General features: G+C 32.3%; 3 protein-coding genes across 4 annotated transcripts; 2 read left to right on the top strand and 1 right to left on the bottom strand.

The window, feature by feature from the left end:
- The first annotated feature begins 3107 nt into the window (after positions 1 to 3107).
- Positions 3108 to 6433, top strand: LOC113862787 (receptor-like protein CLAVATA2). The gene has a single exon (XM_027495988.1). It carries the CDS (start codon positions 3420 to 3422, stop codon positions 5571 to 5573), a length of 2154 nt encoding a protein of 717 aa, XP_027351789.1. The 5' UTR covers positions 3108 to 3419; the 3' UTR covers positions 5574 to 6433.
- A 1200-nt stretch (positions 6434 to 7633) lies between these two features.
- LOC113863878 (protein TRIGALACTOSYLDIACYLGLYCEROL 3, chloroplastic) lies at positions 7634 to 12223 on the bottom strand. 2 transcript variants are annotated; one of them, XM_027497641.1, is made up of 10 exons: positions 11786 to 12222; positions 11470 to 11598; positions 11075 to 11170; positions 10913 to 10990; positions 10761 to 10822; positions 10544 to 10619; positions 10205 to 10312; positions 8456 to 8631; positions 8276 to 8360; positions 7634 to 7770 (listed from the first exon to the last, which is right to left on the bottom strand). In XM_027497641.1, the coding sequence occupies exons 1-10, from the start codon at positions 11975 to 11977 to the stop codon at positions 7732 to 7734; spliced, it is 1041 nt and encodes a 346-aa protein (XP_027353442.1). In that variant the 5' UTR covers positions 11978 to 12222; the 3' UTR covers positions 7634 to 7731. The 2 variants fall into 2 exon arrangements, with proteins under 2 accessions (XP_027353442.1, XP_027353443.1); XM_027497642.1 differs by lacking the exon at positions 11470 to 11598 and having other exon boundaries at positions 11786 to 12223.
- Positions 12224 to 15638: 3415 nt separating this feature from the next.
- LOC113863877 (probable inactive serine/threonine-protein kinase scy1) lies at positions 15639 to 26258 on the top strand. The gene is given in 22 exon segments (XM_027497640.1): positions 15639 to 15929; positions 16012 to 16110; positions 16190 to 16341; positions 16529 to 16601; positions 16685 to 16807; positions 17195 to 17303; positions 18906 to 18985; positions 19131 to 19212; positions 20260 to 20399; positions 20493 to 20603; positions 20731 to 20847; positions 20968 to 21057; positions 21670 to 21723; positions 22097 to 22171; positions 22278 to 22353; positions 22449 to 22548; positions 22880 to 22949; positions 23297 to 23370; positions 24004 to 24110; positions 24631 to 24766; positions 24768 to 24877; positions 25751 to 26258. Coding segments are annotated over 22 exon segments (2379 nt in total). The 5' UTR covers positions 15639 to 15803; the 3' UTR covers positions 26026 to 26258.
- The last annotated feature ends 980 nt before the right edge of the window (positions 26259 to 27238 follow it).

Raw genomic sequence — 27238 nt, 5'->3', positions numbered from 1 at the left:
ATAGGCCTAAACATAAGGGAATATTGAAAGATTATCCAAGACCTTTAGTTTTATTAAAAGAGACACATTTCGAGTTATTTTAGGAGATTTTTTTGTCACATTGTTGATTTTTCTCTAGGCTGCCTGAAAGACAAGAAAATATTCCAAGTCCACAAAAAACTAAAGGCTTTTTCAAGGAGTTTTGAGGAGTTTTCAAGTCACCGAAACTCAAAACTGCTCGAAAAGCAGGACTGAAAAGAAAATATTCTAAGTCCACAAAACTAAAGGCTTTTTCGAGGAGTTTTAAGGAGTTTCCAAGTCACTGACACCCACAACTGCTCGAAAAGTAGGACTGACAAGAAAATATTCTAAGTCCACAAAACTAAAAGCTTTTTCGAAGAGTTTCTAAGTCACTCACACTCAAAATTGCTCGAAAAACAGGACTGACAAGAAAATATTCTAAGTCCACAAAAACTGATGGCTTTTCGAGGCGTTTTGAGGAGTTTTCAAGTCCCTAACACCCAAAACTGCTCGAAAAACAGGAAGTGGTCAGAAAATATTCTAAGTCCACAACTTGGTTGAACTCCAGATTTTCTCCAAAATTACTCGAAAAACAGGAAGTGGTCAGAAAATATTCTAAGTCCACAAACATGACTGAGCTCCAATCCCTCCAGAATTGCTCGAAAAACAGAAATGAGAAAAGAAAATATTCTAAGTCCATGAGATCAAGACAAGCTCTTAAGACCCCAGAATTAGTCGAAAAAAGAAGGTAAGGAGAAATTATTCTAAGGCCATAAACTAAATGAGCTTCCTAAGACCCTCCCAGAATAACTCGAAAGACAAAAATTGACTTGAAAGGTTAAGTGCAAAAGCAGTCATTAGCAGTTACCAACACTGAGCAAAGGTTCAACTATGCAAAGAAAAGATCGTGGGTGATAACGGTTACCAGCAGTTACCGACAGCACGATCACAAGCAATCTTGTATAATGGACATAACAGTTGAAGGCGGTTACTAAGAAGTGCCCGCAAAAGGAGGAGGATGGTGGTGATCTTCCTGCTTATAAATACCCCAAAGCGCCATTCTACAAAGGACGACTTTTTGCACCCAGACACCATACCTAAACTCTCTGAGACGCTGAAACCCTGCACCGCGCCAGAGTCGTATGTTTACATTCACGCACCTTTACATTCCCGCATTTACCTTTCTGCATTTTAATTTTAGTGCTTGTTGCTTATATCTTTGTACACTGTTTATTTCCTGTTTACTACATTTTTGTAAAAGCATCTACGTTTGATTCAATTTTGCACAATTATTATTCCCTATTCTTGCTTAATACTCTTTTACGCCGTTAATTTGAGCATCACGTTAACAATACACTTAAAAGAACCTAAAGAGGACATAAATCCAGTCTTCAGATTGATCTTTGGATTATTTGTTTACAATTGTCATTTTTCACCGTAAACACTTTTACACTTACAAACTATACTCAAAAAGATACTTATAAAGAACACATAATTTGCTAATAACTTACAAGATTAATTTATTCTAAAGAAAACTCTCAATTAAAAAAAATTTGAATTTTTTTTCAAAAGTAATAATTTTTAAACATGTAATTAGATTTATACAAGAGCATGAATAAATCACATGGGACATGGGAAGGCCCTGTAATATGTGTTACACATCAGTCTAATCTAACTTAGGTTTATTTATCGAATAAGTTAGAACAAGGTCTAAACTCTTTAAATTTTTATTTGGGTACTAAAAAAGGTTAGACTTTAATAGCATTTTACTTGATTTTCTGAAATTCTATTTTCCTTACAAGGAAAGACCTGACCAAACACATTTTTTTGTAGATTTCTTAAAAACTATTTTTCTAATAAAAAAAAATATATAGTTATGTAAAAGTTGAGTTAAAAATCTGCTTAGATTTTATAACGTTGATTTCAAGTATAAAAATTCAGGGCTTTGTTAGAAATGGTTGTAATGTAATAATGATGGAACATTGGTAGGGCTTGTTTGGGTTTTATTTTATTCAGTGATTAGGAATTTTTTGGACTCTGGAATTGATAGAAATAGAGTTTGATTTGAATGATTTGCCATGAAAGATGCCCCTTCATTTATAATAAAAAAAATAGAAATAATTAAGAAATTAAGTATGGTAAAAAGAAAGTGAAGAATTATAGTGTTTTTGTTTGTATTTTTAGAAAGAATTTTTTTTAAAAAAAACTAAAATTACATGTATTTTTAATTTTCAAAAAGAAAAAAACTCTTTCTAAAAATCAAACAAACATCCCCTTAGAATATAGTGCAAAGCATATGCTGCGAGTATAAAGTCCTGGTATTGGAACATGTGTGGGGGAAAAAGAGCAACCTTACAAGAGTATTAGTTAATAATTTAAAATCATGTATTTTCACAGTCATTTCAATTCACTTTCAATATCATTTTTTTAATATTTTTCATTATTATTTTTAATTAATAACCAGTGCACTTATTAAATCCTTAATGACATATTTTGTTTTAAAATAAGAAACCTTAATTCCTTAATATTATCGTATAAAATCTTCATTTTCGTAATTGTGCTTTATTATTGCTACTAAACATTGATTCAAGTTTGCTGATAAAAAAAAAACCTCCAATTAGCCATCTAACAATTTAATTTTAATAATTAATTAGCCATCTAACAATTTAATTTTAATAATTAAGACACTAAATATAACGTTTATTTAATCACGAATCCAAAATTAAATATTAAAATATTATTCTCAAACTCGAGCAACTGTCATTCAGCGTAGCAGTTGCAATTCCAAATTACCACATACCACAAAATTTTCAGAAATCATATAAAATAATATAACAGTGTGAACAGTTTAATATATCAAATAATATAATTTAATATAAAAGTATGAATATTTCATTAAAAGTGAGAGATAGCACTTTACAAGATCAAATTATTTTATAAAATAATATTATTTATCAAATTATGATAATATTTATATAATTCTCTTAAAAGTAAAAACATATAAAATATACTATTTTTGGTAAGAATTTATAAAATAAAAATACATATTGTGACTGTAAAAAATTTCACTGTAATACAGTTTCACACAGAACATGAGCATGGGATTATTTTGACATGGATACAGCGCATTAGTAGAGAAGAGAAGAGAAGAAGCAAAAAAGGGGAAAGTGAAATGCAACAAAGCAAAGCAACTTTACTTTACCCAGTTGCACTCTCACTTCACTTTATCATTGTGACAACACCAACCTAAGACCAAACAATGTAAGTTGTTGTTCTTCATCTTTCTCTTCTGTTCTGTCTTTTGTGTTCATCTCATGTTTTCACTCTAATCTTCAAATTCATGCCCCCAAGTTCCTCTCTTTCATCTTCTGTTGCTTCAAACTCTTCTTTCCCTTCCTCAAAATTGCACCTTTACTCTCATGGTCATGAGACACACCATGCTCTTCACACTCCTATGTCTGATTCTTCTATGTGCAATCCCTTCTCAATCAATTGATGTTCTCCCACAAGACAGAGATTCACTTTTGATGTTCAAGTCATGGCTGCAAGACCCTAACCAGAGTTTGTCCAACTGGGTAGGCTCCAACTGCACTTCATGGAGTGGAATCACCTGCGACAACAGAACTGGTAGGGTACTTTCAATCAACCTAACTGGTATGAACTTGTCAGGCCAAATCCACCCTAGTTTATGCCAACTTTCAAATCTTAACAAGGTGGGTTTGTCCCACAACAACTTGGCATCCACTCTTCCTGTTTGTTTTGGGAACTTGGTTAACCTTGGAGCCATTGATCTCAGCCACAACAGGTTTCATGGTGGAATACCTGACTCTTTCATGAGGCTTAGGCACCTTACTGAGCTTGTTTTGAATGGGAACCCTGGTTTGGGGGGTCCACTGCCTCTTTGGATTGGTAACTTCTCTGCAAATCTTGAAAGGTTACATCTTGGTTTCTGTTCATTCAGTGGAGGTATACCTGAGAGTTTGCTTCACTTGAAGTCACTCAAGTATTTGGACCTTGAAAACAATCTCTTGTCTGGTAACCTGGATGATTTTCACCAGCCTTTGGTTTTTCTCAATCTTGCTTCTAATCAGTTTACTGGTACCTTGCCTTGCTTTGCAGCTTCAGTTCAGTCTCTAACTGTGTTAAATCTATCTAACAATTCTATTGTGGGGGGTCTACCTGCTTGTATTGCTTCCTTTGAAGCTTTGACTCATTTAAACCTATCAAGGAATCACTTGAAGTATAGAATATATCCTAGGCTTGTGTTCTCAGAGAAACTACTTGTTTTGGACTTGAGTAATAATGATTTGTCTGGTCCTATTCCTAGTAAAATTGCCGAGACTACAGAGAAACTTGGCCTTGTTCTTCTTGATCTTTCTCACAATCAATTTTCTGGTGAAATTCCTGTGAAAATTACTGAGTTGAAAAGCTTGCAGGCCTTGTTCCTTTCTCACAATCTTCTTTCTGGAGAAATTCCTGCTAGAATTGGAAATTTGACTTATCTTCAAGTCATTGATCTCTCACACAATTCTCTGTCTGGTACCATTCCATTCAGTATTGTTGGGTGCTTTCAGCTGTATGCCCTAATACTTAACAACAACAATCTTTCTGGTGTAATTCAACCTGAGTTTGATGCATTGGATATCTTGAGGATACTGGATATAAGCAACAACAGGTTTTCTGGGGCTATCCCACTCACTTTGGCTGGATGTAAATCTCTGGAGATTGTAGATTTTAGTTCCAATGAGCTTTCTGGATCCTTGAATGATGCAATAACCAAATGGACAAACCTCAGGTATCTTTCTCTTGCTCAGAACAAGTTCAGTGGAACTTTGCCTAGTTGGTTGTTCACATTTGAGGCAATAGAGATGATGGATTTCTCACACAACAAGTTTTCTGGCTTCATACCTGATATTAATTTTAAGGGTGGCTTAATATTCAACGCAAGGAATGTCACTGTTGAAGAGCCATTGGCTGCAGCCAGAAAGGTTCAACTGAGAGTTTCAGCGGTTGTTTCTGATAGCAATCAGCTCAGTTTCACTTATGATCTCTCCTCAATGGTTGGAATCGATCTATCCAGCAACTTGCTTCATGGGGAGATTCCAAGGGGTTTATTTGGCCTAGCTGGCCTAGAATATCTGAATTTGTCATGCAACTTTATCGATGGACAGCTTCCCAGTTTGCAAAAAATGCAGAGTTTGAAAGCCTTAGATTTGTCACATAATTCCTTGTCAGGACATATCCCAGGAAACATTTCTAGCCTTCAAGATCTTTCCATTTTGAATCTGTCTTACAACTGTTTTTCTGGATATGTTTCCCAGAAGCAGGGGTATGGGAGATTTCCTGGTGCATTTGCAGGAAATCCAGATTTGTGCATGGAATCTTCCAGTGGAGTATGTGATGATGGAAAGAGTCCATCTGTCCCTGGAAGTTCTTTTAGGGAAGATAGGATGAAGGGACCAATATCTCTGGGCATTTTCTTTATCAGTGCCTTTGTTAGTTTTGATCTTGGTGTTGTTGTTCTCTTCTGTTCCACACGCACAAGAAATTACATTCTCCAAACAAAAGTTTGATTTGATGCTTGTGACAATGACAAATATTCTCCTGTAAATTCCATTTTGTAATTTGGTAGGTGTCTTCTCATTTTCAAGTGATGATACACTTTCTATTACTGGCCATCAACTTCATAGGTGATCTATTTCCCACTTAGTCCTTTTCACTCATTTGCTGAGTAAGTGTTCCACAATGATAGAATCAAGATGCCATCACGAGTCATGAGTCACAACAGGTTTTAACAATACTCATGACCCTGGCCAAGACAAAGTCCAACATCATTCAACCAGGGAGATGAATGGATGGTTATGGTGAAATTTTGATCTGAGTGAAGACAAGTCCTGTATCATTCTACTGGTTCTCTTTTGCTGGAACTTGGTTGCATAAGTTCAGCAGGGAACATGCCTGATATTTGGTCTAGTTATGGTGAAATTTTGATGTTGGGCATCAAATTGCGGATTTGCTTGCATGTTTATGTCATGTATGATGTATCATTCTAGATTAACCTGGCTCTTTTCTGAGGCGAGGAACCAAAATTTTCCCCTTAGTCTTGTTTACCTTAGACTGCGAATTGATTAGGTATAGTGAGGAGTGATAAGTGCTTGAATGGGGTTGGTTCTCAAAAATCTAATATTTTTGTTACAGTCTTCAAACCTTCAGCTTAGTCTGGTGATTTTAAATGATATTCTTGTTGTTAAGAGACGAACATATTAGCTAGAAATAAAGTTAGAATACTCTTTATAAGGGCTTGTGTAATTTTCTTGTGAGTTAGTTTTAAGAATTGGTTAGACTTTTATTATTAATTTGTTTATTGTCATTTTGTGTAAGTCATTTTTTCAATATCTTTATTATTTATTTGATCATCCAATAACAAAAGAAGTATTTTAGATAAAAACAAACTAGATGGAAGTGATGATAAATACAAAGAAGTGACAATGAACATTCTAAAAAACTAAACATGAGAATTATATAACTTTTTTTTTTTGTTCTTTCAGCCCAAAGATTGAAGTAAAAACAATTATGTGTTAGAAAATAAGAAACTTACAATTGCATTTTTATGTTTTCATCTTAAAGACTTCTTTCCTTTGGTTTTAATTATTATCCCAGAATAATGAATTGGCTGCTAAAGAAATAGTCTTTCTCTAGCTATATTTTCTTGATATCTCACTCATCTAATAAAGTATTTTTTCATGTTTAACAACAGATATCCCTAAAAAATATAAAGTCATCTTTAATTGTCAGGTGGTCGGCCTATCTTTCTCTCCCTATCAGTAATAAAAATAAATAAACTATATGTACAATTTTTTGAAGTATTTTGTTTTATATATTTCTTCAATTAATATTTAATTCTTACTTTAATAATTTATAATCATATTAAATATTCACTTTATAATGAGGCTAGATTTTAATTTTAATTTAAAATAGCATCAAAAGTAGTACTTGAATTTTATTATTTTAAAATGTGTACAATCTTCTCCAAGGAATTAAATTTACAAGTGATCTTACCTTCTAAAATTATCAAGGCAAGTAATGAATATGCAATACTCGTTAAACATTCTCTAAAATGTGTGTAATATTTGTCAAGTAATTAAATTTTTTGAATAATATATGCGGAATTTTCTTCAATCTACATACATGTTTTTTGTTAGCAAGACCTTGTTATTAATATGATTAAGGGAGGATTAACTAATATGATACTGTTTGCAAAGGAAATCACAAAAATGTTCAAACAGGACGAGTAGAAATGAAGTCAGAGAAAATCCAAAATCATGAAGCAGATTTATTAACTATAATGAATTGTTTTACAAAACACAAAATCTAATGAAGTACTCCCCATAAAACTAATATTAGTACACCGGATTCTCCCAATCTCTTTTAATGGTGTGAATGCAATATGCGCCTACTATTGCCATTGAATTAAGTCACACAATAACCAGTAACATGAACCAGTCCTTGCCAGCTTCCAGTCCAACGCAGATGGCCAGTTCTATGAAGTTAAATCGGAAATTAATACCAAAACTTTGACACACCCGTTAATCCTTGATGCAACCAATTTATTGTTCATCCCAGAAAAAAATTGTAATGAAAGCCACATCCATTTTGTTCCCTTTCTGCACACTTCATGGTATCCAAGACCAGCCACAATCCATTTTATCTAGCTAACTTTGCACTACTGTTCTAGTATTTGATAGGACCATCCAGGCTCCCGGATGCAAACTACCACAACAAAACAAAAGTGTAAGAGTTATTAATATTGTTATTTACGAATGATTGCATTATGTGATAAACAAACAATAAAAAGGAAAGAATAAGCAAAATGATTCAACGAAGTTTAGCGCAAGCGTCCAACTATCTGGCCGAGCTCAATGGTCTTTGTGAAACGTTACAACAGAAAGAAAAAAAAAAAAGGTTTGAACAGCTTGTTACATATTCTGCAACCAGAGTTATCCAAACAACACCCAAAAAGAAATCTCTCTTGGATCCTTATTGTACGTGGTCCGGCCCAAGAGCTAAATAAAGGTAACCTATATCACACCTCCCCACATAAATAAGTTGCCTGTTACATTTCTCTCAATAGATGGCCATGAAGCACGGACTCTCACATGGACACCGGACATAATACAGACACTCCAACATGGCTAATGCCTAAAATATTGAGGTCTCACAATAAAGAAATTCAGAAACAACTTATTGTTAACACCTTTAAAGCAAAACAACTAACCTGCTGAACAATTGGATTCGTTGAAGTTGTAAATTCATTAGTCATTCCTTCCCAAACAATCTTTCCCTTATGTAGGAACAACAACCTGTATTTATGAAGTAACTTTTCATATCAGGGTACAAGAATTCCAGGCAAATTAGGGGACAGGCAGAAATGCAGCCTCTATGAAAATATCCTTACCTATCAATGGCTCTTTTGATTGTACTATGTTGGTGAGTAACAACCACATAAGATGCAATATTTCCTGGCTTTCCACGCGCATCTCGTCCTTTTATGTGCATAGAGCGAATCAAATCCTCAACAACAGTAGATGCAATTGGATCAAGTCCAGCAGTTGGTTCATCATACAAGAGCACCTGACCAGAAGGGCAAAATGTGGTTATATTTTGTAAACAGAAAAGAGAGAAAAGGGAGGGGGGCTTACATACTGATTAAACTATAGTAAATATTACATCATATGAGATTTCAAAAAGCATCTCTGGAATTGGAAAGTTTAGTGTTGCAATACATATAACTGAAAGTCATTGACTCCAGTTTTATGAATATATAGTAACTAGGAGCAGGATCAACCCAAAGTGGAAAGTCTTCATATCAAACTCAGCGTAAGGTTATCCGTAGTTTTTCATTTGGTAGGCACATATATCTTTGTTTCTCCTTCAATGTCACGATTGCAGTGCGAACTAACATTAAAATTGTGGACATACAGGTATAGGAAATAGTATCAAGTGCAATAGAACTGCAAGTGGTTGAGGGAAAATTTTGTATGGAAAAAAAAAAGAGCAGAGAGGGGGATCATGACTTGCAAAATAAGTAATAACAACATACAAAACCAAAGTGTCAACATTTAGAGATGTCTAAGAACAAGATTTAGGTGCAATATAACCAATTGGAATCAGTCACAAAATAATAATAAAAAAATGATAGAACACAGCAACATAGGGTCTACCAGCCTAGAGGCCTCAAAACTTACTCTATGACTAGATGTTCTTGCCCCACCTTTTTTTAGGTTCTATGTAGTTATTAGAATCTTACCATTCACAATTCAAATCTCACAATTTGATTCAATATGACTTATCAACGGTGTGTATCATGTAATGAGTCGTAGATGACTTTGAAATTGAATCTTATGATACATGATTAAATCAGTGCAATTCCATATCACATAAACGAATAGCACAATTCAACAATTCAATTATTTTTCATTTGTCCCCTTTTACCATTTATTATCAAAGGTATTAAATGAAAAGGAACTGAAAGAGTACTACTAAACACACCTTATTTGACTATTCAAATGATTCATTTTCATTATTCTGGAATAGGGGTCCCACTTCCACATCATCACTCACTCGTTTCTATACCCTGTATTTGGCTATTCTTTGCTCTATTTTTAGTTATATAAATGATTCACCTACGTAGTTACGACTTATAATTTTGTTTCATGAGACTTTAAGTCATTTTCCAATTAAATTTATTATATTGAGTTATACATATAATATATTTCAAGCTATTTTTCACTGTGTCTCTGAATTTTACAATTCGATAGGATTCACAATTTAAAAGCTAGATGGACAATTCATGATTTGAATTGCCATTTAATAACCTTTATAACCACTTCCCCTTCCATTCCTACCCAGGTTGTTACATTCCAAATCTCTGTTCTGCCCCATACTCGTATTTCTCATGTCCTAATAAAGGTGAACGATTGGAGAATTAGCCAGTGAAAGACCATCCTTTTTCCTTCTGCCTGGGTCTCATGTGAAACATAAGGACCCAAGGAAACACAAGTTCTCATACACTACTACCTAAAACTACACATTTGTAACATTAATTAAGAGCTACTTATAAATGGCCTTAAATAGTTGCTAATCAGCGGGCGGGATGGTTGGGAGCTTAAGAATATAAATGGGGAAGTTTTAGAAGCTAACACACCTCTGGCTCTATTGATTCCCTTGTGGTGTCATAAATGATAGATCGAGCTAAAGCAACTCGTTTTTTCATCCCGCCTGATAACTCAGAAGGCAATCGATCTTCAACTCCCTGTAAAAAATGGTGGGTGATGTGTCAGTCTATGCATGTAAAAAACAATGGTTATGCTACAACTAAAATGGAAGAAAGTGTAGTGTGAATAAAACTCCAGTTGTACGAGTATGAAACAACTTTTTCATTAGCAGAAAGAAAATGTGTGCTATCACTGCTACTCTTTAATGTAGTATTTGCTGTCTAATGTTAATGGTCTCGAACCATGTATTACACTTATAAGATGCATACCTTCAATCCAACTGCAGCCAAGGTTTCCTTGACAAGCTCTGATATCTGTTCCTCAGACATGCTTGAGTGTTCATACCTGAACAATTAACCAGGTCAGAAACAAAAAAAAGAAAAAAAATTGTTGAGGACAGAAAACCAACCGATCAATTTTATCACCCTTTAGACAATATTAAAAAGGAACTTCAATTTTAAGGGCAAACTTAAGCCTGCATCTTACAAGAGAAAACCAACATTTTCACGAACAGTCAAAGAATCAAACAGTGCTGCACTTTGGAAAACCTGTTTGCAGATAAAAAAATAAAATAAAATTACAATAAAAATGTAATAGCACTTAAGAATGAGCATATTGCAGTTTACTCTGACACTTACTAGTCCAATACGAAGCCCAGATATGTCATCATCGCTCACCAAACCAACTCTCTTTTTACCTCGAATGTAAACTTCCCCCTGTCAATTTGACGACGATAACATTCAAGAACTGCACTCAATTGTTTGAAATTAAAATCACATGCCCGAATTTTATACACTTACCTTGTCCGGGGCAAGAAGTCCTGCAACAATCTTCAAAACTGTAGATTTGCCAGTCCCAGAAGGACCAATTATTCCAACAGCTTCACCATGCCTGATCTATTCATTATGTCAAAAAAGAGAGTGAAATGATTTAGCAACCTTCCAATCAGTAAGGCCTCCTCCAACCTTTACCAAGAACTAGTTTTCATTTAACATGAATTTGCTCTAAATGAATTTATCGAAATATTCGTTTTTGGTAGAGCTCAACAAATTTTTTTTTCATGTGAAATAAAAGACCCCACCATGAAGGACAATTCTTGGTATTTTATTGCTGCAAGTATTAATACTCCATTTCATGCTACATATCACACTAAACAGAATAACAAAGAAAGAGGTAACAACCAAGTAATCTTCACCTTGAAGCTGACACCATTTAAGATTTTCTTCTCCCCAAAAGACTTGTAAACATCTCTACACTCAATAAGAACATCAGAATCATCCCCATAATCCCGCACCGTGCTTAATTGTTCTGAGTTGGATGAACCCTAGCAACAAGCTTGATGTCAGCCACCCATTGAAAAAGAAAGAAACTTTATAATCACCCAGAAAATAAAAATCACTGTCACCAACCCCGCCACAACAAAATTAACCACATGGGACGATTAAAGCAAAATTGAGAAAACTTGCAAAAACAATAAGAATCGAAGTATAAGCATAAGAAGAAATCGTTACATTGAAATTAATGGCGGAGGAGTCTTGGCTCTTGAAGTTTTGCGGCGGTGCGATGCAGGCACAGAGAATCTTCCTGTGATCCCTAGCGTGCTTGTTGTGAAAGAGGGAATTAGGAGGTGGAAATCTAGTAGAAGGAGAAGAAGCGTTATTTGCAGTGAAGGGTAAAAAGGGGGTGGTTGAGAGGGAAACCATGGTAGGAGCAAAATGGGAAATGGAACGAAAAGAGAAAGAAAGAAAGAAAGAAAGAAAAGTGGAGTTATGAGTTGGAACGCATGTGATCCATATGGGGTTTAAGAGTGATGATAGTGAAATGAGGAATGGGTAATGGTCGGTGAAATTGAGAATGAAGGTAGTTTCGTCGAAGATGGTCTTTGCTTGGGGTTGGGGATGACCCTATTCTTTGTGTGTGTGTGTCAAAGTGGAATTTGGGAAGGATGGTTAGAGGCAGAAGACAACACAACGGTATTCGCAAATGCCAATCTATCATCAACGTTTGTCACTCTCACTCTCACTCACAACTCAACTTCTTACACGCAATTTTGATTTTACATAGGGATCTCTCCTCTTTTTGTCCATAAATTAAATTAAATTAAATTATATACTATTTCTTATTTTTAAAAATAAAATATTATTTTTAATCCTTCTAATTTGTATAGTCTATTAAGATATTATCAAATGTCAATTTTAGTTAGAATATATTAATTAGAGAGAATAAAAGAAATAATTAGTAGATATTATGTCCTAACAAATTATTTTATAAGAACTAAAATTAAAATATAAATACAACTTTTATAAATATTAAACACTTAATTAAGTCAATTAATTTTTAAAAAATTAAAAAATATTCAAAGTGTAATTTACTCCTAATTTTAATTTTAAAATTCTCTTTTGTTGAGCTAATACTAAAACAAATGAGTTTGTTACAAACATATAAATTTTTCGGAAAGATACTCAAATACTCACGATCAAACATTGAAAAATTTATTAAAAAAATTGATATAAGAATAGTTAAAGTATTATTTAGTTGCTATGATATCTAATTATGCTATAGTTAGTATATTATCTAATTGTGCTATTATATATCATAAATAAAAATAATTGAGGAATTAAGATGTTTTTACTTAATATAAAAAAAATATTTTTACTTGTATATTTACATGTTATGTTATCATGTTATATTATAAAAAAAAAAATCATCTTTCTACGAGCAAAATTCATATCATATGTTTTTTATAACTATCATTTCAAAAAGTTAAATTATATATTTTAAAAATTACATTTTTTTAATCTATAAAAAAATTTCATTTTTAATATAATTAACATAGTCAATAAAACAAAAAAGCAAAATTCCAAATGTATTTACATATTTATATACTTGTCAAATTATTATATTGCATTATATGTAAAAAGTCAAGGCATTATATGTGAAGTAAAATTGTTGTGCATTTTTTTAAAAAAATTCATGAATGACATTCCTCTTAATTAAGAAGTGGAATAATTGTTATGTTTTAAGCAAGTTTAAGCATACACCTAATCAATCATACGTTAACATATTATATTACAAATCAGTATACTCTCACATACTGCTGAGGTGATAGAAGTTTTACATCAAGCATGGTCTAACATCAAATATCAAATCTCATGATTATTTTGTAGATTAAAAAACTTCAAGAGTCATTCTTATTCTAATTTTTGTGGTATATTCCAAGAACAGCTACACTTTCAGCTGATGCATGAACCCTTTGGTCTCAACCTTTCCTTTCTTAATTCTTTTATATACACACACATGGAAAAGTTTAAATTACATCAATATAAATTATATTTTTTTTAATGATTTAATTTCAAAATCAACAGACTAAAAATTTCAATTACATATCTACAAAATCTAAAATTATTTAATATCTTATTTATAAATAGTAAAATTAATATAATACATATTTTTAAAATTTATGAAAATAAAAACATTTTATAACAATTTTATAAAAATTTAAATAATATATAATTATAACTTAACAATTAAATTGATAAAAATTATTTTTTATTTTAAGTTATTAACGGTATAAAAAAGAGTATAATTTATACTTATATAATTTGATCTTTCTCTTTATATATATATATATATATATATATATATATATTAATAATTTAATAATATTATTATGTAGTTAATATAGTTGACTTTGTTAATAAGACAACACTTAATTTTTGTTATTAATAATTTAATTGGTTGATGCACAAATTATATTTGGCGAATAAAAAAGAAATATATAATATTAAGTTTTTCTTAATAAAGTTTTTGTAAGACCATTTAAAAGAAATTATATGAATTTATTGAAATTTATAAAAGTTTGAATTATTTTAATTAATTCTGTATAAAAAATTGTTGAAATAACCTTTTATTAATTTATTTTAAAAAGTTCACAATCAAGCTTACGAATAGGTGTGATAAAATTAAGAGTAGCTCATGTACAGTAAAAAGGAGGTTATGATTTTTAATTTTTTTTACTATCAAGGTTATAATATTTTTAGAATAACATAATAATTTTTTTTAATTGTTACCTAAATTACGTTAAACTTATAAACTCCTAATTTTTTTTCATTTTTGTAATCATTTTTTTTTCTTTTTACAAACCCTTATTACATTCCCTCTATTTGGCTTTTTTTCGAGATTATAATGTGATTTTTTACCATTTTTCACAAACACTTGTAGCATCTTAAGCTTGTGGAGTTGTAGCATAAAAAAAAGTTTTGAAATTGAATTTCTACCAAAATTATATTAAAATATTTCCGTAATAATATATTTTAATATTTATTATAATAAATATTTAAGAAATTATCAAACTATCTACATGTAATACAGGAAATTAAAGTGGTATTGTAAGTAGTTAGAGCCATTAGCTATGTAATGCTTAATAAACTCCTTAAAAAAAAGAAATAAAGTTTACCGTATTTAGTTAAAAAAAGTTTTTGATCCAACCTTTTACTTTAAATGTTTTTGTCAAAATAGGCTAAAAATAGTCAAAGTCTTATGTTTTATATGGTCCACCTAACTTATTCTTATCTTTAAAAAATATGGAAAGTTAAAACTACAGTATAACTTCACATAGAGCTATAGTTTTTTCAGTTTATGAGATGCAATTTTTAATAAGTTTGAAATATTTATAATATAGTGATTCTTTTTTTAATTGATTTTTTAAATTAGTTTTTTGTGTATTATATGAATGTCTTTAAATATGAATAAAATAAAAACAAAAATTTAAAACATGTAAGAAAAATGGTTTAGTTAAAAAATATAACTTTACGGATAATAAAATATAAAACATAAGCATTTAATGTTATTTATTTTAAATACTTTAAAATTTTTAATAAATAAAATATTATTTTGTCAAATGATGTATATTATCTTATATATTTAATATTGATTAAAATTTTAAAATATAATTAAATAACAATAAACAGCTTCCTATAAATAAGTAAATAACTAAAAAAATTAGTTTAACTGAATTGAAATTCAAAATATATTATCCATGTATAAAAAACACAAAAGGCGTGTTATTACTCAAGAGTGAGTAAAAATGGCCAAGAGATTATCATTCTCTATAAAATAAAAATATGTTTTACAGTGATAGAATATTAGCAAGTAATAAAATAAATTAATTCCTTAAATTATAAATTCCAATTCATTGAATCATTAAAATTATAAAAAATTTAAAATTATCATTAAATATTGATCATTTTAATCCATATTTAATAATTTTAAAAAATTAAAAAGAAGTTCATTTATTAATATTAAAATTAACAATATAATGAGACGAAGAATCCCAAAATTTGAGCCGTTGGTAAATGGTAATTGAAGATACTTGATAGTATAGGGTCCACGAGCGTAACATAATAACGGTCTCGCGTGTGTAGGAGACCGCGAAACACTGAATCAGATCCATCCAGCGTCGGTGGTTAACTTAACACCGTCTCCACCGCCGCACGCCGTCGCACATTCCGATTCCGACTGGGATTCAGCATGTTCAAATTCCTGAAAGAGGTTGTTGGTGGATCCGGAACCGGCCTCAAGGATCTCCCTTATACCATCGCCGAACCTTACCCTTCCGCTTGGGGCTCTTGGACTCATTCTCGCGCCACCTCCAAGGTACACAAGCACCGTTCTCTTTCTTTTTCTTCTTCTTCCAATTCAACACTATATATATAACACTGCAACTTCACCGTTTCAGGACGATAGTTCTCCGGTCTCCGTTTTCTCTCTTTCCGGCTCCAATGCTCAGGACGGACACTTAGCCGCCGCGCGCAACGGCGTTAAGCGTCTTCGAACGGTGAATTTCCAAATCTTATTTTATTAGTTTTTGGAATTTTGTGGATTGCTTCGTTTTCATGGTGCTGTGGTGTTTCCAGGTTAGGCATCCGAATATCTTGTCGTTTCTTCACAGTGCGGAGATTGAAACTTACGATGCTGGTTCTCCTAAGGTGACAATCTACATTGTGACCGAGCCTGTGATGCCGTTATCTGAGAAGATCAAGGAGTTAGGTCTTGAAGGTACTCAAAGGTATCGATTGAGTAATTAATATCATGGTTGAAGTTCTAAATTTGCTTGTAATACTAATCTGACGTATGATGTGTTTTTCCTTGTGTTTAGTATACGTGATTTTCAAGTATCAATTGGTCCGTGAATTGAGGATTTAGTAGTACTCCCTACTACTCACTTTTTTGTTACATTCGTCATTGTTTTGTAGGGATGAATATTATGCTTGGGGTCTTCATCAAATAGCTAAAGCCGTGAGCTTCTTAAATAGTGATTGTAAACTTGTGAGTATTTGAGACCCCTTTTCGATTGGCTCTTTTTTGTTATTTTATCCACAATATTGTTTGACAAGTTTTGTCTGTTGCAGGTTCATGGTAATATTTGCTTGGCTAGTGTTGTTGTGACACCAACATTGGATTGGAAGCTCCATGCTTTTGACGTTCTATCGGAGCTTGATGGGAGTAACGAAACTTCTTCTGGCCAAATGCTGGTAAATTTGTGTGTTTGTTTGTAATACATTATCATCTTGTTAGTTTTGGCGTTGCTATTTGAATTTGCATTGCTCCTTCATTGATGTTCAGACATTAAATACTCATCTAAGTGAAAAATTACTTTACTCAAGAAGGTGAAAGTTTCTTGGTATGTGGTTAAAAGGTGGCATGTTAACTCTTTGACAGACTGAAGCCTGTCATCTAAAACTTGTTCTCAAGCTTTGGCCATTTCTATCTTTATAAGCCTTTGATAACTTTTATGACAAATTTGGCAATCTGGATGCTCACTTCTAGTGATTTGATTTGGCCTTCGTTATTTTAAAAGTAAAGGATATGCAGTCGGGAGACCTAAATAGTACTCACATGTTTTGACGCTTCCTGTTCAGCAATATGCATGGCTTGTTGGATCACAATACAAACCAATGGAGTTGGCGAAATCTGACTGGGATGTAATTAAGAAGTCTCCTCCATGGGCAATTGATTCTTGGGGCATGGGTATGTCATTTTTGTTCTTTTTGATGATAATTCATAGTGATAGCAATTTGGTTTATATAGTAGAATGGAACAACAATATGTTATTTTTGCATCTTTTGTTGTTAACCTATGGTAAACTTTCTGTTCCTCTTGCTAAGCCTAGTCAATTAGTCACATGACCACAACATATATCCATGTAGCCGACCTCATTTAGTGGGATAAGACTTGATTGCTGTAGTTGTAGAACTGGGAACTTCCATTGAGAGTATCAAATATACTTTTCTTGTTTGTGAAATTAGTCAAATTACACTAGGGGATGTTTGTTGCTAGCTTATGGTAAACTTTTTGTTCCTCTTGCTAAGTCTAGTCAATTAGTCACATGACCACAACATATATCCATATAGCCAACTTCACCTAGTGGGTTAAGACTTGGTTGTTGTTGTTGTTGTAGAAATGAGAAATTCCATTCAGAGTATCAAATAAACTTTTCTTGTTTGTGAAATTACACTAGGGGATGTTTGACAATTTTTAAAACTAGTTTAAAATGATACAAGATGGAAAAAGTTACAATTACACAAGTCCACATGAAAATAAGCAGGTTTAAAATTGGGCTTAGTTTGGTTCAGAATTACTTCAAAACGTATTCTAATATTAAATTTATTTGCATATTGTCAAATATTGTGTTGTTTAAAATTTTAAATTCAACAGAGTTTTCATGATTATTAACCAATCAATGGATGAGTGGTCCCTATAACTATATCCTATCCAATAACCATCCTTAAATCTAGATGAAAGGAGTATAAAATGGAAGAGACCCTGGAAAAATTTGGTCAAGAAACAACAACAGAATTGAACTTCGTAAGAACCAGTTTTATCTCATATTTACTCGGATAAATACTAAATATTTATAACTTATTCAATAGCCAATCATCCTACATCTAAAAATCAGCCTCAAATTGCCTATATATCTGGTTTTAAAAATTTGCCAAAAATATACTAGTTTTCTTGCTTACATATGAAAGTGAAATCCGTAGAATTCCTCCACTTAGATTTGGGTCCTGGGTATGTTTCTACTTGTTCCTTTTTTCAATGAGTTTGGCAAACCGTTTCCCAAACCATAATTGATTTTCAACAAAATGATCAACAATAAATAGAAGCTGTGCATGATTTCCCATGCTAGTTGGATGATAGTGATAAATTTCTGATTTTAAAGGAATTGATTTTCTTTGGTTTATAAACAGGACCTTTGTTGAGTAGGGATCATAATGCCAATTCAGTACTTACAGAAAGAATTAGAAATATCCTATTTCTTTGCATTTTTATGATTGCTGCTGATAATTTCATTCATCCTAACCTGAAAAACTGGGTGTATTTCCAAATGTAATGTTCATTGTTCACAAACTATGTGAGACCTTATCTTTCATATTAAAGTGGTCAAATAATGTCTTCATATATTAGAAGAATTTCGCTACTTTTTATCTATGAGAGTGAGTAATTTAATTTTAGTTTAAATTATGTCAAATTGGACAGATGTGGTAGGTTAACTGAATATTTTTTGCCTATTTTATTTTTTACTTTCTATGTATACCTTCTCTAAGATATTTAAAAATTATAATTTTATAGGTTGCCTAATCTATGAGGTATTCTCTGGTCTGAGGTTGGGCAAAACAGAGGAGTTACGCAACACTGCTTCCATTCCCAAGGTCAGCCTTCTTAGGTTTTTTATTTGATTAATTTAAGAATGGATAAAAAAATTAAGGGAAGCTTTAGTCAGTGGGTTTCTTTTACCTTTCGTTCCTTTGAAAAATTCATTTTTCATCTTTATATGTCTATTTTTTTGTCTCACAGTCTCTGCTTCCAGATTACCAACGGCTATTGAGTTCCATGCCTTCTCGTAGATTAAATACATCAAAGCTTATAGAAAACAGTGGTGAGTGCTCCTTGATGTATTTTTAGTTACCATCAAAAGTATAAATTAACCTGTCCAGCTCTATTGCATGTGTCAACTTGTGGTAATTTATTTCCTGCTCAATTGTCATTTTGGTAATTTTTATGAGAACATTTGAATGGAAAAAATACTTACTATTCACATGCTTTTGTTGCCCCCATGCCCGAGTTTATAGAAACATTGGTTCACCTAGCATCATAGTAGTTTTGCTCCTTTGCTTGAAGGATTCTGTTGAGTCTAAACCAGTCGGACCCCTATTAAAGACATACTAAAGAAGGAGGGGTAAAATAGGAAAGGAGAGCAAGGAGGCTGTTACACAAGATTCTAACAAATTAACAAACTAGCACACATGGCAAGGGAGGTGAGAGGGAGGATGCGGGGGAGGAGAGGGAATATATAGAAACTGAACATTTGGCAAAGGTAGGAAATATCTGGAAGGTGATTGGGGGTAGCTGCTGCCTTAGGAGAAGTTTACATCTCGTCATTTGTTACCTTTCTGCTATTTCACTTTTCTGTTTGTCCTACCAGGGTATTCCCTGAGGTTTTGGTATTAATTCCATAAATACATTTAGTTCCTATCATATGTTTGTGGTTTATCTTTTAAGTTTTAAGCTATATGGGATCCTATATATACATGCATAAGATTGATTGTACATCAGAGAAATTTAATGATTTTTCAAGTTTTCTTGTGAAGAAGATTGGTCACACTAGGAAAGGGAGGTAGAGAAGAGGGATTAACTTTGTCGTAGTATTATATATGCATGGTGAGAGTCATTGTTTATATGTAGAGGGGTATTAGAGCATTCTAATGTAAATTAATTTTAGCTGGGCCAAATTTAGAGGGGGAATTTTCTCCTTCATGAATAATGATCAATTGTAAACTAGAAAGAAAATCTGCTTCAACACCACACTAAACATTTGCCTTTTGTGTTTTGATGGTTGTCATAACTCATAAGTTGTACTCCTGATATAAATTCTCTGCATCCTTTCCTTGTGATTAGTTTGAGTATGTCAATAATGGACATGCAGAATATTTTCAAAATAAGTTGGTAGACACAATACATTTCATGGAAATTCTGAGTTTGAAAGATAGTGTTGAGAAAGACACCTTTTTCCGTAAGCTTCCAAATTTAGCTGAGCAACTTCCTCGCCAGATCGTGTTGAAGAAGGTATATTTCTGTGAAATTTCTAATTATAAGCTTTAATTGGATCAATCTTTGCTATCCAATTGTTTATGATTCTCCTGTTTTTGGTTTTCACAGTTACTTCCTTTATTAGCTTCTGCCCTTGAATTTGGTTCAGCTGCTGCCCCAGCTTTGGCTGCATTGCTGAAAATGGGTTCCTGGCTTTCAGCGGAGGAGTTTAATATCAAGGTAAACATTAATTTCACCTTGATCTCAATTTTCTTTGTCCTCTTACACTGCTTTTTTTCCTCCCTTTTTCTCTTTTTAATTAGGATTCAACCTCATTCTTGTATTGGATTTCTGTATTTACATGTAGGTGGTTCCAACAATTATAAAACTCTTTGCGTCCAATGACCGAGCTATTCGAGTCAGCCTTCTTCAGCATATTGATCAGTATGGAGAGTCATTATCTGCACAAGCTGTTGATGAGCAAGTATGTAGTTACGATAAGATTGTTTCATTTTCTCCACATTTCTTTTGGACCTTGACAATGTCATTTTGGTATGTATACAAACATTCTTGACATAAAATTATTATTGACACACATAATCAGGTTTACCCTCATGTTGCTACCGGGTTCTCCGATACATCTGCTTTTTTGAGAGAAATGACTCTCAAGTCAATGCTAATTTTGGCTCCGAAGGTATTCCAGTTAATTTGATGCTCACCGGCTTTGCTTTTCCTAATTGTTTCATTTTAAAGTCAAAGGCATTCTTGGTCTATTAGAATGTTGGATCCATAACATTTATAGCTAATTGGTGTTTGCATAGCATGTGTGACCTGGTTGTGACAAATTTACATTAAAGAGATCTCTGTTTGAGGGGAGGGATGACACTTTAAAAGTTAGAATATTGTCTGTGTTCAGATATCTTATCTTGTAAAGCAAGGGTCTATGTTGTGTCAGAACTTGAGAAACAGCACATATCTGTTATTACTCTCTGGTCTAACTTCTCCTTTCAATATGCATTTGAAATAATATTTTCTGAGATACTCAGATATGGTCATTGGAAGATTAGGTTTACATAAATGAAAATGAATGCACTTCATTGAGAGGTGTGGTTTACTTCAGATTGATGTTAAAACCAAATGGTTTTCCGGTTCTGATTGACTCTTAAATTATCATGTACTTTAGGGCTTGTTTCCTGTATCCTTACTGTCCCATTGCTTTTCCCCTCTTCCCCAGCCTTCTCATCTATTTGACGCAACTTGCCCAAGCAATTATTTTGTTAAAATGTTGTTTGTCTCATAACTGCAGCTGTCTCAAAGGACCATTTCAGGGTCGTTACTGAAGTATCTGTCAAAGTTACAGGTATTGCTTCAACCATTTTTGTGTAGTGAATCAAAAGTGATGAATAGACAAGGCCTTTCCTTTACTTTTACCTTTTTTCTTTTCTTTAATTGTAAACTCTCTTTCTAAAAATCATGGACATGGGAGACTAATATGGTGAAGTGTCTCATTTCAATTTTATTGTGTATTAATTAGGACAGATGCTTCTTTGAAGTGTATGTGCTTTATAGCTCTCTTTTATATAAAAAATTGAATGCTCACCTGTCTGTCAATTCTGATTGAAAAGCTGGCATTAAAGTAAGACAAAAAAATTGCATTCTCATTGCTATCATTTGCTATTTAATGTTCATGGATTTTCATTTCTAAAATTTATAACAGATGCATTATTTTGTAGGTTGATGAAGAACCAGCAATTCGAACAAATACTACCATCATATTAGGCAATATTGGAAGTTACTTAAATGAAGGAGTACGATATAAATGCTATCTGCTCATTCAAATTGTGTGCAGTGTTTTATTTGATGTGTTTTAGCACATTTTTCTTTGGTGAATTAACTTAAATGCTACTTTTGCAGACAAGAAAAAGAGTTTTGATTAATGCATTTACAGTCCGTGCCTTACGTGATACTTTTCCACCTGCTAGAGGAGCAGGTATCAGAATCATGCATGTGTATCAATAACAATATCATTGTTTTACTTTTCCTCTAAAATTCTTATTCACATAATTTCAAATTTTGATTGTTCAGGCATTATGGCTTTATGCGCCACCAGTTCCTACTATGACATCACCGAAGTTGCTACCCGGATTCTTCCTAATGTTGTTGTGCTCACAATTGATCCTGACAGGTTATATATTGCTGATGAGTTTTACCATGTGAAGTTTAGTGAATTAATTCATCCCATTAATTAGTAATTTTAGTGGCTTGACTCATTTTTTTGATATTATAATTGTTTGCCGCTTGATTCACTTATTTACCTTAAATTATGATATTGATATCTACACAGTGAATCTTCTCATGTATGAGTATTTATATTTATATTTGTGCCATGTGATGCTATGGTTGTTATTTACAACCTTTAAATTCTAAGTAGAGATAATTCTTACTATTGAAACTGTTGGTTGTTTGTCATTTTTTGACACAAAGATTATACAATTTTCTTGTCATGGTTTAAACAGTGACGTTAGAACTAAAGCATTTCAAGCTGTTGATCAGTTTTTGCTGATAGCAAAGCAATATTATGAAAAGGTATACTATGAAATTCTTTTTGGTTATTATTCTGATGCATATCAGAGTTTCTTAATTCAGCATGTAATGCATGTCTTTCAGAAGAAATTAAGTACAAGTGCAGACTGCATTTATAATTTTTTCACCCAATCTGCCTTATCATTTTTTATCAACTCATGTCCATCTTTTACATTTCATCTCTGATAATGCTTTATTTTTTAATAATGTCCTTTATTAAATTTATAATTAACGAAAAAAAGTTATTACAAGGAAATCTCTTATGTAAAGAAAGGTCTATTATGTAGAGTAATATTGTCTTTGATGGCGATAATCTGATGCTAGTGTTTCTTATCTTTTTTGGGGTAAAGACAAATGCAAGAGATACTGCTGGGGGTGCAAGTGTCGGAATCTCATTGACTCCAGGAAATGCAAGTTTACTTGGGTAAGTCAGTCCTTACTTTGTATGGCTTGATCGTTCACATGATAATTAATGGAGAGTAAGAGAGAGACAGAGCTAGTGTCAATAAGGGCTTCTGATGCTAGATTATCTTAGGTTCGTATGTTTTGGATTAGCTTGTCTTCCATTCATGATGTCTTTCCAATCAACAATCTCTATAGTATTTTTCATAAAAAAGAGCTTAACTGATAACCAAAATAGCTTATCCAAACACATACATATTTTGTGTCCCTTTCCACTGTAGTGTCACCTAAATAAGAGCTAATTTTTGTTTCTACCTTCTTACTAGAAGAAGTTTTATTAATATGGTCTTTTATAAGCTATTTTTAAACTCTTAATTTCGTAGTGGCAACATATAAAATCTGATAAATGGGACAATCGCTGATGAGCTTGCATTTTACTTCTTGTTGATAGTTACACTATACACGTGCATGTGCACATCCATACATATATATACATATATCTGTGCAATGATCTCAAAGTATGAGATTGTCTACATTCTGGGAGGTGCATGAATAGATTGCAAATTTATAATATATAAATTAAGGCATCCTCCAGTTTATACATTTTCATCATGAAATTGGTTGTAAATTGTAATTAATTCTTGTTATCGTTCAGATGGGCTATGAGCTCCTTGACCTTGAAGGGTAAACCTTCTGATCATGCTCCAATTGGTTCTGGGAATTCTACTGTAATCACTCCAACGTCTTCTAATGGAAACTCAGGTATTCCTAATCCTATCTGTGAAATTATAAGGGAAAGGAGAAAATGATAATGAAAGTGTGACCTCACTGTCAATTTTCTGTAGTTCTACTAACAAAGAGAGAGCAATGCAACCTTTTATGATAATAACACCAATATTAGTCCCCCTTAAATTACAAGTGACATCAATTTGGTCCTCCAAAGAAATTTACTTTAATTCAATCTCTCAATATAGAAAGTAACATTAACTTGGTCCTCCAAAAAAAGTTGACTTCAATTTAGTCCTTCAATTTAACTGTTAAATAAAGTAAACATAGGGAGTAAAGATAGATACAAAAACTGCTGGGGGGAGGTACAATTGAAGATCTCACCCCTCATCTTCATATCTGTTTCCTTAAAGGCAAAAGCTATTAATTCTGCTTCTTTATTTGATCTGTTGAAGATGCCTTTAATTCATTCTGCTTTATTAGGATGGCTTCTTTTCATAAATATACTTGCACAATGATTTACACCTATGTTTATTTCATTTTTGGGGTAATTTAGAAATGGAGACACCATCATCAGTACCAGTCCGTGTAAGCTCTACAGCAGATTTTGCTGAAGACCCTGTCCCTACATCTCCTACTACATCAACTGATGGCTGGGGTGAACTTGAGAATGGGATCCATGAAGAGCATGAAGTGGGATGATTTGGAACCACTTGAAGAGACAAAGCCAACTCCAGCTCTTGCAAACATTCAAGCAGCTCAAAGGCGGCCAGTTTCTCAACCTATCTCACAGACAAAACAAGGTATTCTTTTTTTTGTCTATTAGTATTTTGTTTAGGTAAAGATTTCCATGACTGCTAGTTACTGTTACTAATTGTCCGATGCCTGATTAAAATTTATCATCTATGGTTACGCCGGACTAAAGCAGAACTTGAAAATCTGTTACATGTTTTATTCCTGTAAAGGATGATAGGATCCAGAGTTTAAGAACTGTTACATTTTTATGCCTGTAAATAATGGCAAGATCCAAAAAGTGATTGACATAAGTGTATGAAATCCTAATTTAAGTTTGCACTAAATTTTGGAGTGGCACTTCTGTCAAATTACTTAAAGCTGTATATAGGTAATTTATGAAATTAAATTGTTTGGTAAACTAACTGTGCAATTAACTGATTTATGTTAAATGAATAAAAAAGATATATAATATTATATTTATATAATACTAAAATTTGATATAACTTATTTTAACACATCTTATTAATAAAAATGATATTATTGATTCAAATAATAACTTTATTTTATTTTTAAAATTATTAATTTTATCATATTATACCAATAAAGATTACATGAATTCATTTAAATAATTTATTTCTTCATTTTAAAAGTATTATTTATCTACTTAATTTTTTTTATCTAACAAAATATGCTATTAATTATTAATGACAAAAAGATGAAAAAAATGGAAAAAAGAAAAAAGAAATGGAAGAACAAGAGATGTTGCTGTGTTAGCTTTGATCTGTACTCGAAAGTTTTGACAGTGTCCAAAATGCAAAAGGAATTATTAATTCATTTATTACAGTTTACCAATCTGGTTGCTTTTATATACAGGATGTGTATTGATTGCTTTTATTATTATTATTATTATTATTATTATTAATTATGATGATTATTATTAGCCTCAAATTTGCTGTCGAAAAGTACACCAAAATTGAGCAAGGATGAGGATGATGATTTGTGGGGATCTATAGCAGCTCCTGCCCCAAAAACATCAAGACCTTTAAATTTGAAATCAGCTAGAACGGATGATGATGATCCCTGGGCTGCCATTGCTGCTCCTGCACCCACTACTAAAGCCAAGCCCTTATCAGCTGGCAGAGGTAGGGGAGCTAAACCTGCTGCTCCAAAATTAGGGGCTCAAAGGATAAACCGGACATCATCATCAGGTATCTAATTCAAGTTGTCAAAGAACAAATGGAATGAGAAAAGAGTTAATCTGCAAGTTGCCCTTTTCTTCTGGTGGCTGTGATCATGTTAGAATACAAAAAACCGAATGTGAACATTTGTGATTATATTGACTTATTTGATTTGTAATACTATTCTTTTGTGTCTAGAATGTTACTTGAAGGGAAATCTTTTTGGCAGTATCTTGTGAATTGTTGTAAGGTAACAAGGTTATGCTTATTTTGGGGCATTTTAGCATTTTTGTGGATGAACTATTAACATTGAGACCTAATGTAATTAGTTTCATTTTATATATGAAAGTTTTTTGTTAATGGATCTAGTTGTTGTGATTCAAATTTTGTGCACTGTAAATGTAAATGTCATATCATTCTTTTTTTGTGTCTGCATCTGTTTGTTCCGATCCTTCCTTTTGCTCGGGCTGTCTGTAGCCTTGGCCCTTTTGTTTTGTTTGTCAAACTTTGATAAAACAAAACCTATGGGCATTCGTCCCACGGAGATTACTTTTTCATCACTTTTTTATTTTTTATCATACTGTCCATTTTATTATCACTTTTAAAATTTAATTTTTAGAAGTGTTTAATATTTAAAAATAAATAAATTCTAGAAGTCATTTATAAATTATTTTAACAAATTCAATTTTAAAAATCTTAATAATATAAGCAAGTTGAATAATAAAAATGGATACTAGCATTTCTCTCCTCTTACGGCAGGAAACAGATTAATATAGAAGAGTTCTGTTTGTTGAAACTCATAAAATTGATTATGTATATCATTACCTCTATCTTTTATTATTTTTTATCCTTTTCATATATATAATACCTAAAGATATGTTTTTTTATAATTCATCAAACATTTTTTGAAACAACATATTTAAATGTCTTCTGACAAGTAAGGAAAGGCATGAATCACTTTTGGCAATACTTGATCAGTTGGTCCTAAACGACGGCTGTAGTGTAAAACCCATAATCATTCTCGTGATTATTAAAAGCCACTGAAGGCTGAAGCATCCCAATGGTTCCAGCAATTGCTTTTCTTTTACTACACTGTTGTCTTTGCCCTTTCACTAATGGTAATCATATTTATTTATATACATGGCCACTGACTAGTTTTAACAACTGTTGACTTTCTTTTATTTCTGTACTAATTCTTTAGATAAAAATTACTAAGCAATCAAAAAGCAGTTTAAAAAAAGATGCAATTTC

The sequence above is a fragment of the Abrus precatorius genome, unplaced genomic scaffold, assembly GCF_003935025.1.
Source record: "Abrus precatorius isolate BTA unplaced genomic scaffold, Abrus_2018 Scaffold3, whole genome shotgun sequence".
In the NCBI taxonomy this organism is placed as follows: domain Eukaryota; kingdom Viridiplantae; phylum Streptophyta; class Magnoliopsida; order Fabales; family Fabaceae; genus Abrus; species Abrus precatorius.
The sequence above is the reverse complement of the archived record's forward strand: the minus strand, read 5'-3'. Positions and strand labels throughout refer to the sequence as shown.